Here is a 13851-nt window from a genome sequence, read left to right on the forward strand (position 1 = left end):
CGGAAAATCCGCCTGCCAGGGAAGGGCCCAGGAGATTTTTTATAGATGGCCCAAAAATGCAGAGGGAGCAGAAATCCCTGCGAGTTCCAGAAGGTTCTGCAGCACAAAGGGCTGGGAGAAGGGAGTGTTCACAGAATCCCAGCTCCAAGATCATCAAATCCAGCCTCCGATGGATAAACATTCAAGTTTAAGGTTTATTTGCACTTGGCAGCACATTGTGCAAATTTTATAGAAATACAATTAATTATTGTCTTTAAAAAGAGTTTGCAAGAAGCAAATCTTAGTATGTGGATTCTGAAAGGAAATAAAATATAAAAATATAAAAAGCAAAAATATAGGAAAATGAAAATAAGCATATAGATATATAAATATATAGATATAGATATAAAAATATGTATTAGTGTCCCTTTATATCTTCATAAATGACATTTCAGCTGAATTAATCCTGTGGAACTTTCATATAACATTAGGCAGGTTAATTAGAGTTAAATCTTGGGACATTCCCACCCGCCTTGGACACTTCCAGGGATGGGATATCCACAATTCTCATTCCTCTTTCCCAGGATTCACATCCCAAGCGAGGTGCCAGGAAGTTGAGCTGCCTCCCTTTGTTCCTAATTATTATTTACTCTCAATTTTCCCTCCCAGCATAAATTATCTGCAGCCTGAGAGGGGTCCTAAGGCAAAAGCGTTTGTGGGCACTTGGGAACAAAAGGGTTCGGGTTGATCCCAAGGGATTTATGCAGATTTGGGCATCAGGGATGAAACACGGAGGTGGAATTGTGCTTTTAAGGGTGTCCCCGAATATTTAAATGATCCCCATCCCGGTATTCCAATAGGATTTAAATTAAGGATGGTTTTGATGTAGTAAATAAATGAAATTATCTGAGGACTGTATCCCAAAACGTTCCTGGCTACACAACTGGTGGCTCCCTCAGAAATCTTTTTGAGAGAATCCTGATTCGTGTCTTTATTATGATTTTTCTGTCGTTGATTTCCTCTTTAAAATCTTAATAAAACATTTTAAATCAATGTCTGGCTCCCTCAAAAATGTTGATAAATTTCTACAACTACCCACCGCCATTTTCTCCAACATTTTAAAGGTTCTGTATAATTTGTGCTAAATTAAGTTTTCATCAGGACAGAACAATTTCTTGTCTACTTTTTCCTGTCCCTTAACTCTACCCCAGAAAACCTGGATGGTTCCAACTTTCCATTTCCCACAATTTTATCCTTTCCAACCCAAAAACTGGGGGGAAAGGGGGGAAAAAAAACACCAACAAACAAAACCAAGGCCGTGTGAGGCTTGGTGACTTCACCTTGAGTCACGAGCCAGAACCGTGGGTGGGATTTGGGTGCATTTAATTGCACTGGGGTCAAACCCTGCAAAGCCCAGGAGCAAATCCACCTGCTCCACTTAAACCCCATCCCAGGATTTGTTAGGAGAGGGTGGGAGATAAGGCCGAGCTTTCTCTGCAGGGTCACTGACACCATGAAATTAAAGATTTCTTGAGAATTCGTGAGATTTGTTGAGAATTCGTGGGATTTATTGAGAATTTGTGACCTTTATGGAGAATTCGTGGGATTTATTGAGAAATCTGGAATGGTGAATTTATTTTTTCTCCTTATCCATAGATGTAGGGGTACAATTGATGCCCTTGGGAGCGGTTTCGGGAATTAAAAAAAAATCCCATCCGCACTGGGAAATTATAAAAATAATTCAGTTCCCTGCTAGGAAATGATGCCACTGCAGCTCCCTTTCACAGAACCTGAGAGGGAAAACTCAATGCCAATAAAAGAACCCTTGATCAGGCCCCGAAATAACTGAAATGTGGTTAATTAGCAGCAGATCGAGCCCTATTTTTGGCCCTTGAAAGAGCAAAGTGAATCCTGCCCGGAAGGCGTAGCACGCTCTGGGAAGCTCCGGGAGGGAACAAACACAAACAGGGAGCAAAACAGTTTCATTACTCGCAGAAGTTATGCAGGCAGCAAAGTTTGTTTTGCAACTAATTAAGACTTCATGCAAAGAGGGTGTCACATCCTCCAGGCGCTTCGGGGACGTGTATAAAAGCATTTGCTACGTAGAAGCCTCCCTAATCACTTTTCTTTTCCTCTCCTCTTTGGGTGATCCGGGTAAGTCAATTTTGAATCAATTATTGAATTTTAAATCAATTATTATTGCTATTGTTGTTATTGCTATCTGAATATCAAATGACAGGGCGAGCTCGTGAAAGGACAAGGGGGTGTTTTAGCAGAAAAAGCCTTTTTATTATCCTTTAGTTTGGAGTTAATTGAAGTTTTACACTTCAGAGGGGAGAGCTCAGGAAAGCAGGGAGGGCACAGAAAACTCCCTCTGAATCCTAAAGAGTCTCAATAATTCCATGGTGCTCTCTTCATATTCTAAAGAGTTGGTGTCATTAAAGAAATTATCATTTAAAATTTAATTTCTACAATGTTCTCACCCTCAGCTGTCTTCCAGGTGGCTGCGGTGTCTTTTAAGTTGGAGAACTCACCCCAAATATTTTCCCAATCCTGCAGAGAGCAGAACACAGATTTCCCTTACTCAAAATCCACTTTACTGCTGGCTTCGGTTAAAATGTATTAATAATTTTGAATTCCAGATGTAGAAGGAATATCCGAGGGCTCCTTTTTCACCTCCTTTCACGAGTTTTGGGATGAGCTTTTGCAAATCGTGTGGAACCACTGGAAGATCCCAACCCCCAGACCAATCTCCTTTTCCCAAAGCCAAAATCAGCCATTCCAGATCCAGTTTTCAGCTGGAAAAATCCCCCGTGGTTGTTTCCTCCTCACCTTCAAGTCCGAGGAGATTGGATTTGAATCAATTGGAAAAAAACTCAGAATTTTTAACTTGGGAAAGTTAAAACGGGATGTTCAGGTGGAGACGTGAGAAATCCCCCCTGGATTTTGCCTCCCCCACAGATTCCTGGGGTGAAGTGGGGATTTATTTAGGAAATCGCTTCAAGCCCCCCTTTGCCAGCCCTTAATTTCTCCCCCAGCAACTCCACAGAGCTAAAATGAGGAAAATGAGGAAAATTATCCCTTCTCCTTCCGTGTTTTCCTTGCCCAATCCGTGTGGGCACAATCCAGGGCAAGCATGGCCTTCAATCCATAATTAAACCATGCCCAGGGAAAATCTGGCCTCGATATCAGGCTGGGTTTAATGTGCTCTGGGATTTCAAATATTCAGCTGATCCCTAATGAGACCCATAAAAAAATGGGTGGATCTCCAGCCTGGATCTCACTGTTCCACTTGGAACGGGGTGGGAGGAGGACGCGAGCTCCAACCTCCACACTGGAGATTTAAATGGCGATTAAAACCCAAGTTTAAAATCTGGGATTGAGTTGGGAGCTGTGGTTTTCCGCTGGCAAAAGGGGTGGGATGGACACAGCGAAAATCCCGGGAAGAGAAGCAATGGGATAAAATATTTTTGGGGTTAAAATGGTGATGGTCTGAAAAATATCATTATATTGAGAAGTAGGAAGTTCATTCAGGAAGGAGAAGAGCTTCTGGCTGGAAAACTAAACTGGACAAATTCAGGTCCCATCTGACCTCTCTGTAATTCCCAATTTCCCATAAATCCTCATAACCGCATTGCCAAAACGCCGCTATTTATCCCAGATATTTCCCACCACACCGAGGATGATTTTTCTCATTTTTCCCTCTTCTCCTGTTCAATTCCAGGCTAAATTCAACTCCCACCTGAATTCCTGCTCAATTCCTGCCAAATTCAACTCCCACCTGAGCCCATTGTAATTCCCAATTTCCCATAAATTCCCATAACTGTGTTAACTTAACCCAGGTATTTACCCCAGATATTTCCCGCCACACTGAGGATTATTTTTTCTTATTTTCCCCTCTTTTCCTGCTCATTTTCAGCTCTACCCTGCCAAATTCAACTCCAGCCTGAGCTCTCTGTAATTCCCAATTTCCCATAAATCCCCATAACCGCGTTACCAAAACGCCGCTATTTATTCCAGATATTTCCTGCCGCATCAAGGATGTTTTTTCTCATTTTCCCCTCTTTTCCTGCTCATTTTCAGCTCTGCCCTGCCAAATTCAACTCCCACCTGAGCTCCCAGCTTGCCGTAAATCGCCATAACCGCGTTACCAAAAACCCGCTATTTATCCCAGATATTTCCTGCCACACCAAGGATATTTTTTTCTCATTTTTCCCTCTTTCCCCGCTCCTTTCCAGCTCTGCCCTGCCCCATGTCTCCCTTCCACGAGTGCTGCCTGCCCGCGGGCCTGGCGTGCCCCGAGCCCTTCGCCGTGACCCGCAGCGACACCTGCGTCATCAAGTACCCTGACACCGTGGTGGACATCGTGGAGCCTGACTTTCCGCCCTACTCCGTCATCTACCCCGGGCCCACGCTGACCACCTTCCCCCAGCAGACCCTGGTGGGCTCCACGGCCCTGCTGGACATCAGGAACTTCCTGGGCTCCCAGGGATTCCTTGGGTTTGGGGGTAGGTGCGCTTTGGGCTCAGGTGTGGGCGCCTCTTTTCGGGGCGCTTTGGGGATTTTTAATCCTTTTCCTCCTCACTCATCCCAGTTTTGTTGTGGAACTTGCAGGCCAACCTAAACCCTGCCTGGATATCTGTGGATAGACTGAAAAAGCACAACTGAGCAGTCAGACAGAGCCCGACTAAAGTTTATGGATAAAGGATTGTAGAAGTGCTGAGCTCCCGTGGTTCCCATGGAGTCCATAAATCCAGGGATTCCTGGCACTAGACCCGCCCGAGGACTAGAATTTCCAAACCACGAAAAAACTGAAATCTCTCTATTTACCTCATTCCAAATTAGGACAAACCAAAGCCCAGAATTTTCCAAGAAACCAGATTTTAAAAATATCTACATCTCTTTTTTTTTCTTTTTCTTTTTTTTTTTTTTTTTTTGGTTTGCTAAAAGCTGTGTGTCAATAAATTCGTTTTTATGCCAACATGGACGTTTTATTATCAATTTCTCTCAAAATAAAAAATTACAAAATCCACCCAAATGATATGACTGAAAATCTTGGGTTCCAAAATGAATTTTTCCCAAATTCCTCTTCATTTGCAAATTTTGCTGAATCAGAATTTTAAAAAAAAGAAATAAATCAGCTCTACTTGGCATTTCTGAAAATTAGGAATTTGTAGATCCTTGCTGTGCTTTATTTCTGCTTAGCCTCACCATGTAACGGTCTCCCAGCTTCTTTTCCTGCCTTTATCTCATTTAATGCAAGGGGAAAAAAAAGCCAAAATCAAAATATTTATAGCAATTGTAAGAGCAAATCTCTTCGCAAAATCCTTCTGCTAAAATATATGAAAATCATGGGGGTGGGGATTTGTTGTGGACGCTCCTGGAATTCTTTGATTTTTATCCTTTCCAGTGAGTTTTGCATTTGTGAACTGAGCTTCTCGTTCCCATTAAATGCTGTCATGCAGATGCACTTTTGGGTTTTGCTTTTTTAGGATGGTTTGGGGTGGAAGGGACCCCAAAAAATCATCCAGTGCCACCCCCTGCCATGGGCAGGGACATTCCCCTACCCCAGGTGGGTCCAACCTGGCCTTGGGCACTTCCAGGGATGGAGAATCCATGGAATCACCCGGGCCAGGGAAGGATCGATCCCTAAAATCCCGTCTATACCATCCAAGGAAATTCTGGAATGGTTTGGGATGGAAAGGAACCTAAAATCCCAAAAAATCCCACCCCAGTTCCATGGGCAGGGACCTTCCCCTATCCCAGGTGGGTACAGCCTGGCTTGGGCACTTCCAAGGATGGGAAATCCATGGAATCACCTGGGACCCTCACAGGGAACAATTCCAACCCAAATCCCACCCAAATTTCCCCTGTTTCAGTCTGAACACAACCCCTGTCCAGTCACTCCAGTTCTGGTGGAAAACTTTCTCCCCTACATTTAATTTTTACCCTTTTTGGTCCCAGAAGTGACTTTGAGATTTTCCTGAGGCTCAACACCCCCCACATCAGCATTAACCAAACCACCAGGCAAAATTGAGGAGATTTTGCCTTTTCCCAGAGTTCATCCACCCTGGATTTGGGGGTGAAATTCTGCTGCCTCCAAGTGCTGAGCCCAGCACAAATATGCAGATTTTTTTTTGTTTAATTAATTGAAGCCCTGGAATGAATTTTCCAGCTGACTCGTGAGGCTGTTCCCCAAAAACAGGACAAAAATCCGGGAGGAGCTGGGCACTGTCACCCTCCCTGGGGCACCAGGCTAGGACAAGTTGGGCAAGGACGATCTGCAACGTGTGAAAGAAATAAATATAAATATAATATATTGTGGGCAAGGACAATCTGCAACGTGTGAAAGAAATAAATATAAATATTATGTAAATATTATATATTATGGGCAAGGACCATCTGCAATGTGGGGATGTGCAGCTTAAAATGTGAAAGAAATAAATATAAATATATATTATGGGCAAGGACGATCTGCAATGTGAGAAAGAAATAAATATAAATATTATATAAATATTATATAAATATTATATATTATGAGCAAGGATGATCTGCAGTAGAAATAGAAATAGAAATAGAAATAGAAATAGAAATAGAAATAGAAATAGAAATAGAAATAGAAATAGAAATAGAAATAGAAATAGAAATAGAAATAGAAATAGAAATAGAAATAGAAATAGAAATAGAAATAGAAATAGAAATAGAAATAGAAATAGAAATAGAAATAGAAATATTATAGGCAAGGACGATCTGCAGGGACATGCAGCTTAAAACGTGAAACAAGCAAATATAAATATTTGCTTGTATTATGTAAATTAGCCGATATTTGGTAATAGCTAGAAGTAATGAGTGATCAAGCTGGGAATTAACGAGCTGGAATTTCCGGGGAATCTCATTTCCAGAATCCTCCCCCACCCCCCCGCCGGGGGTTTTCTGTCCACACCGATCCACTTAATTTCGTCTAATCCGCAAAGGAAATCTGCAAATCTGCTTTTTCCACAAATCAGCTCCTGGATGATCCCTCCCCTAATGACAGGCGTTGAGAACGCTCCACAAACATTAATTATCTTTGTACACAAGCCTTGCGACACGAAGAGTTGGATTTGGACATCCAGATGTTGGGCAACAGCTGCACTTTAGCAACACGAGGACGGGGATTGGGAGCGGCATTTTTCGGGATCATTATTTTGTATTTTTTGGGGGCAGGGGCTGGTTTGGATTTTCGGTGAATCAGCTCCTGCGCACCCCGGGGCTGGGTGAAGGAATTGGCAGAAATTAATTCCAGGGTGAATATTTGGGATATTTGGGAATTTTGCGTGCCTTGGAGTGACCCAAGGAACTTCCCGGCAGGAACATTTACAGGTATTTAGAATAAACAAATCCCAAATCCTCATCTTGAAGCTATTTTTGCTTTTCCTACACCAAACATCGCAACTAAAAACCAGGATGAATCAAACCGCATCTTATCAGCCTCCAAATGTTCAAATATCCGGTGATAACATCACTCAATTAAGCACAAAACTTCATTAATGATGCTTCGTTAATACTCCAGCCCCCGAGGGATTGAATTCCCATTAAATTCAGCCCCCGGGCAGGTTGGTGGCAGCTGAGGCCGGTGCTGGCCGGAATTTGTCACCCTGGAGCCACCTCGGGAGGACCAAGGTGACTCCGAGCATCGGCCACACCCAGCGGTTGCTAAAAATAGCCGGCTCCTCCTCCTCCCGCGTGTTTACATTCCTGTGGTTTGCTCCCATTAAACAATTCCCTGCCCTAAACCCTCCTGAAAATGTGGGATTTCCTCCGGGGGGAGGGATCCATCCTGCCGGGAGATGGGTGGGAAAAAATCCCAAAAACGAGTGGGAATAATCCCGAAAACGAGTGGGAATAATCCCAAAATGGAGTGGGAAAAATCCCAAAATGGAGTGGGGAAAATTCCAAAATCGAGTGGGAAAAATCCCAAAACCGAGTGGAAATAATTCCAAAATCGAGTGGGAAATCCCCCCTAAATCTCCTCTCCTTCCCAAAATGAAGTGGGAATAATTCCAAAATGAAGTGGGAATAATTCCAGAGTCGAATGGAAATAATTCCAAAATCAAGTGGGAATAATCCCAAAATTGAGTGGGAAAAAATTCCAGAGTCGAGTGGGAACAATTCCAAAATCGAATGGGAACAATTCCCAAGTCGAGCAGAAAAATCCCGGGCTTTGTGGGGAAACTGAGGCAGGTTGTGCAATGCCACCCGGGACAAGCAGAGGGAGACGCGAAGTCACAGCGGGAACTCGGATCTGGGGCTCCACCCAAACATCAGAAACCCGGATTAATTAAAAAAAAAAAAAAAAAACCCAGGATAAATTTAAAAATCAAAACAAAACACTAAAACACAGCATGCTCTGGGTTCCACCAATCCTAGAACCCTTCCCTGGGCGTCCTCCGGGTTCCTCCAACCCCAAAACCCTTCCTTGGGTGTACTCGGAGTTCCTCCAAACCCAGAACCCCTTCCTCGGGCGTGCTCTGGGTTCCTCAGACCCCAAAACCCTTCCCTAAGAGTTCTCCGGGTTCCACCAACCCCAGGAACCCTTCCCTAAGAGTTGTCCGGGTTCCTCCAGCTCCAGAACCCTTCCCTGAGTGTCCTCCGGGTTCCTCCAACCCCAGAACCCTTCCCCAAGAGTTCTCCGGGTTCCTCCGACCCCAGGAACCTTTCCCCGGGCGGGTTTGGGGATTTTTCCCCACCCAGGAGCCGCCGGCTCTTGGGCGACCACCCCAGACCAACCGAGGTCACTCCCTGCCCTGAGCGGGCCGGGGGTCACCGCCTGGATTTTGGGGTTCTCCGACTTTCCCTGCGAAATCAGAACTCCTGATAGAGCAGAACGCGCGGGCAGCGAGGCGTTAATTGCCGTTAATTACCCGATGGGAGGAATTGTTGCTGATGCGAGCTTGGTGCCGCTGATGTCAGCGGGCAGAGACGCTTTGAAGCGGGGGCAGCGAGGGCTGCGAAGCTCCGGCAGCGCCGCTCCCACCCCAAATCTTCTCTTTGATGATTCCTCCGTCAGGCAGAGCTCCTGACTCAGCCGCAGCAGCGAACCCCGCGGCTCTGCAGCCCCGCCGAACCGGTTCGGGCGCAAAAACCGAATGAACCGGTATTAAAGCTGCCCCTGCCCTGCGCAAGGATGTAATTTTCTACAATAATTCAGGATTAATGGTTATTAAGGCTCTGTGTTGTGGGGTTTGCAGTCTGCGCTCGCTCTTTGTTGCCTTTGTTACTCACGGGATGGTTTGGGCTGGAAGGGGACTTAAAACTCGCCCAGTTCCACCCCTGCCGCGGTCCCGGCTCCTTCCAGCCTGGCCTCGGACACTTTTCTTCGTTTTGGTGGATTTCTCCTTAAAATCGGGGCTGAACCCTGCTTAAATATTCCAGCTCCGAGGGATTTAGGAGCGCTTTCCTGCTCTGCTTTCTGTGCCGGGTAAAGGGTGCAAAAATCAAAGCGGGGACTTTCCCAAGGCTTCTGAATTTATGGGATAATGAGGGATTTCATTCTCTTAATTCTGAAAAAAAAATATTTGGGAAAGTTTTGAGAATGGATTTTCCCAGAAATTCCCTGGGGAAGCTGTGGCAGAACCTCTCCACCCCCACGGGGAACGATTCCTTCCCCAAATCCCCCCTAAATCTCCTCTCCTTCAGTCTGGATCCATCCCCACAATTCCTGACGATCCAGCTGCAGGCACAGGAGCACAACACAAAACGCGGGTAGGAAAGAGAAAATTCCACGCCAAATTTCTGCATTTTGAGGGATCTGGGGAGCAGTTGATCCCGTTGTGCTCCAGGGACTGATTTTGCCAGCCCGGGTTCGGTTCCTGGGTTGGGAATTCCCAAGTGGATCAGCTGAGGAGAGCTGGAATCCTTTCCGAGGGGTGAATTTCACATTTTCTCCGTGTGCTTTAATCCTGGTCTGGAAGAGGAATTTTGGGAAGGGGAGGGAGGTGTTGGAGCAATTCCAAAGGGTGATATCAGAGACATGGGAAATTTCGGGAGGAGAAGAAAATGGATTATTTTGGGGCAGGATTTTGGGCTCCTCCTCACAGGCAACGTCCATCCAGCCTCGTTAGGATTAAATCCTGGGGGGAAAAAAAGAGGATTCCTTTGCCATGGACGTGATCCCAAAAGGAGCCACACGGCCCCAGCTCTTCCCTGCTCACAAAGAAGCCGCTGGGAGGATCATCCCCAAATCCCGGTGCCTTGCACACTTTTTTTCCCTTTTTTTCCCTTTTCACTCCCTCTTCCCTCCGGGGGGAATCTTTGTACCTGGAAATGCCCACCTGGAGACGAGGTAAAACCATCCCGGGGTTTGTGGCATCGCCGGAATTATTCTGATTTTATGAGGCACCCCCAGAGATGCCGCAGGGAGTTGGGGCTTATCAGGAATATTCAGGAGACATCAGAAAATGAGATTTCAAAGAGGATCTCAAAACCTCTGCGAGTTTGCCATCCAGGGAAATCATTTCGTGGTAATCACGGTAATGACATCCTAGAGGATCCGGGCTGCTGTGACCTCACAAAGAATAAATTATGGAAAGTGTTTCATCAAGCTCCTCATTTTAAACTTCACAATTGACATAATTCATGGACGGCTTCGTTTTTATGCCAAAGATAACCCCGAGCTTTCCTCTTCGCCTTTGCAGCAGCTCCTTCCCCTGATTTAGGAGCACGTCCGTAAATCCCACCGATATTAAGGGAAAGAATCCCAGATTTGATAAACGAGGCACGGTCACGATTCCCTGTGTCAGGTTTTGCTTCCAAAAGGAAAATCACCCTGGCTCTCCAACATTCCCTGCGCACTCCAGCTTTTAGCCAAGATAAGCTAAAATAACCCTCATTAATTCTCGCTGCATTTTCACCTCTTAATGAAACCGGGAGCAGAAAAGCAGGAAACTCCGAGATGAAAAGACCTGGCGAGTTGCCACCTGCATTTTTGGGGTTATTGCCCAACGCGGCTTTAGATAATCATAAACAGCGAGCAAAACAATTCCTGCAGCTCCAGCCGCGACCCCTGCACCGGGCTCGGCTCCCGAGTCATTAAAGCGCTTTAGCAAAGGGTGGCTCAGCCGCCCCCGGGCATCGGGCAGGGTATAAATCCCCTCTCCACCCTGGCATCTCCTCACTGCCTCTCCCGACTCCTCCTCTCCACCTCTCTGAGTAAGTCCGGCTCTAAAAACCTCAATTTCCCTTCTGCTTTTGCGCGGATTTCTCCTCAAAGTCGGGGCTGAGCTTTGCCTGAGTGTTCTGGTTCTGGGGGATTTAGGAGCGCTCTTCGTGCTGGGCAAAGGGGGCGAAAGTCAAAGCGGGGCTTTTGCAGGGATTTGGGATTTATGGGAGAATGAGGATTTCAGCCTTTTAATTCTGGAAAAATATTCGGGAAAGTTTCGGGGATGGATTTAACTTCGCGTTTGGTTGAGTGGCACGGTCAGGGAGAGGGTTCGGGGTGGAATTCATGGAAAACCGTGGGAAATCCTGCTTGGAACTCAGCTCGGTGCAGCTCTGCTGCCGCTTGGATCAGCTCATCCTTAATTTAATTGGAGCCAAGGGAGCTACACCAAGTGATTATTATGGATTATTAACGTAACTGTGCCAATAACTTTCATTTCTAACTCTTAAAAGTGATTTACAATTCTAAAGCGCTTTTCCAGAGATGAAATTCAGCATTTCTGTAGGTCAGTGCTGCGTTTTAACTTAAAGGAACTCGGAGGAAAATGCCCTGCATGGGTATTTTAGAAATTTTTTTTTAATTATCAAAAGGATAAATTTAATTTACAAGTTTAAAAAATATTCTGATGCCTCGCCAGGCTTTTATGTGATGATTTAACCTGAAGAAATAAACATTATTGAATGAATTTCCCATAAGTGAAAATATAATTTTCTTATTTGGCTTGATTATATCACTATAGAAATATTTTAACATATACCTTATATTATATAAATATTTTAATTATATGTTTCACTTATTAAACGAGCACTTAACACTCCCACTTATTCTCAGCCTTTTGCTTTTTCCCCCTGTGTTTTAGCAGAATATTTTCCTGCCTGAAAACAACGGGAACCTGCAAGGAAAATAATACAAAAATTAAGCAGGGTGCTAAGCTGATTATTCCATGCTGAAATACGTGGAAAATCCGGATTTTTTTTTTCCCAAGTGTGGGAGGAACAGAGGCGCTGTGGGAACGAGTTTCAGCGCGTCCTCGGGAATTCCTGCAAAGGGCCGGGGCTGGGAGGTGGCGTGGGAGGAAAAGAGGAGGAGTTCTGCTCCCAGGGGAGGAGGAGAAAATGGGGGAAATTAACAGGAATTCAGAACAATTCGGGGCGGGGAAGTTAAAGGTGGGAGATAAAACTGCATCCAAATTAACTCCGAGCATCCCTTAACGCCAAATGTCAATAATCAAGAGAGCAATTCTTGGTTTTACCTCAATTATCCCTAAAAAAAATCTTAAAAGGAAATTATAGCCAAGAGAGCAATTCTTGTTTTTACCTCAATTATCCCTAAAAAGATCTCAACACGAAATGTCAATAATCAAGAGAGCATTTCTTGTTTTTATCTCAACTATCCCTAACAAGATCTTAAAAGGAAATGTCAATAGCCAAGAGAGCAATTCTTGTCTTTATCTGAATTATCTCTAAAAACCACTTAGAGCCAAATGTCAACAAATAAGGGATCAACTCGTGTTCTTACCCGAATTATCTCCTAGAATGTCAATAGCCGAGTGCTCAACTCTCGTCTTTTTCCAAGTTATCTCTAACGAGATCTCAGAAGAAAATGTCAATAAACAAGCTCGTGTCTTCATCTCAATTATCTCTAAAATCCCTTAGAGCCAAATTTCAATAAACCAGCGCTCAAATTTTGCCTCTATGCCAATTACCTCTGACGATCTTTTATAGCCAAATGTCAATAAACCAGCCCTTGGCTCCTGTCTTTATCTCGATTACCTCTAAAAACCCTTAGAGACAAATGTCAATAAACCAGCTCTGAAATTTTGTCTCTCAAATTTTGATCCCAATTTCCTCTGACAATCTTTTAGATCCAAATGTCCATAAACCAGCGCTCAAAGTTTGTCTCTATCCCAATTACCTCTAACCATCTCTTAGAGCCAAATTGCCAATAAACCATCTCTCAAATTTTGTCTCTATCCCAATTTCCTCTGACAATCTTTTAGAGCCAGATGTCAATAAATCAGCGCTCCAGTTCTGTCTCTATCCCAATTTTCTCTGATGATCTTTTAGAGCCAAATGTCAATAAACCAGCGCTCCAATTCTGTCTCTATCCCAACTTCCTCTGACGATCTCTTAGACCCAAACGCCAACATCCAAGAGCCTCCAGGAGTTCTTCCCTTCGCTTTCGGACAATTTCTTTGTGTTTTTTTTTAACCCCCCAGGCTGACCCCCAGCACCACCAGGCGATGGCTTCCACCCAGCTGGCCTGTGCCACCCCTTGCGAGCCCAAGTGTCCCCAACCTCTGGCCAGCAGCACCAACGAGCCCTGCGTGGTGACCTGCGGCGACTCGCGGGTCATCATCTACCCCCCGCCCGTGGTGGTCACCTTCCCGGGGCCCATCCTCACCACGTACCCGCAGCAAACCGTCGTGGGCTCCAGCGAGTCGGCCGAGCTGGCCGGGGCACTGGAGGCGGGCGTGCCCATCGGGACGGGCCAGAAGGGCCTGGAGTGCCTGGAGTCCTGCTGCGCGCCGCAGTTCGTGGCCAAGTGTGACCCCCCGTGCGTCACCCAGTGCGCCCCGCCCTGTGTCACCCCGTGCGCTGCCCCGTGTGCCACCAAATGTGCCCCGCCCTGTGCCCCGCCCTGTGCCCCGCCTTGTGCCCCGCCTTGTGCCC

The 13851-nt window shown here is 45.4% G+C and overlaps 1 protein-coding gene and 1 long non-coding RNA gene across 2 annotated transcripts in view; one reads left to right on the top strand and one right to left on the bottom strand.

The window, feature by feature from the left end:
• LOC115948180 overlaps positions 1–8995 on the bottom strand; it is a 9200-nt gene extending 205 nt beyond the window's left edge. The window contains exons 1-2 of the long non-coding RNA XR_004082029.1: positions 8883–8995; positions 2463–2532 (exon numbers count right to left, since the gene is read on the bottom strand). This is a non-coding gene — a long non-coding RNA (uncharacterized LOC115948180). The remainder of the gene's footprint in view (positions 1–2462; positions 2533–8882) is intronic.
• A 2056-nt stretch (positions 8996–11051) lies between these two features.
• The window catches only part of LOC115948168 (feather keratin 4-like), a 3037-nt gene continuing 237 nt past the window's right edge, over positions 11052–13851 (top strand). The window contains exons 1-2 of the mRNA XM_031059077.1: positions 11052–11169; positions 13398–13771. Coding sequence (XP_030914937.1) covers positions 13422–13771 — 350 coding nt within the window. The 5' untranslated portion in view covers positions 11052–11169; positions 13398–13421. The remainder of the gene's footprint in view (positions 11170–13397; positions 13772–13851) is intronic.

Source organism: Geospiza fortis, unplaced genomic scaffold (genome assembly GCF_000277835.1).
Source record: "Geospiza fortis unplaced genomic scaffold, GeoFor_1.0 scaffold361, whole genome shotgun sequence".
NCBI lineage: Eukaryota > Metazoa > Chordata > Aves > Passeriformes > Thraupidae > Geospiza > Geospiza fortis.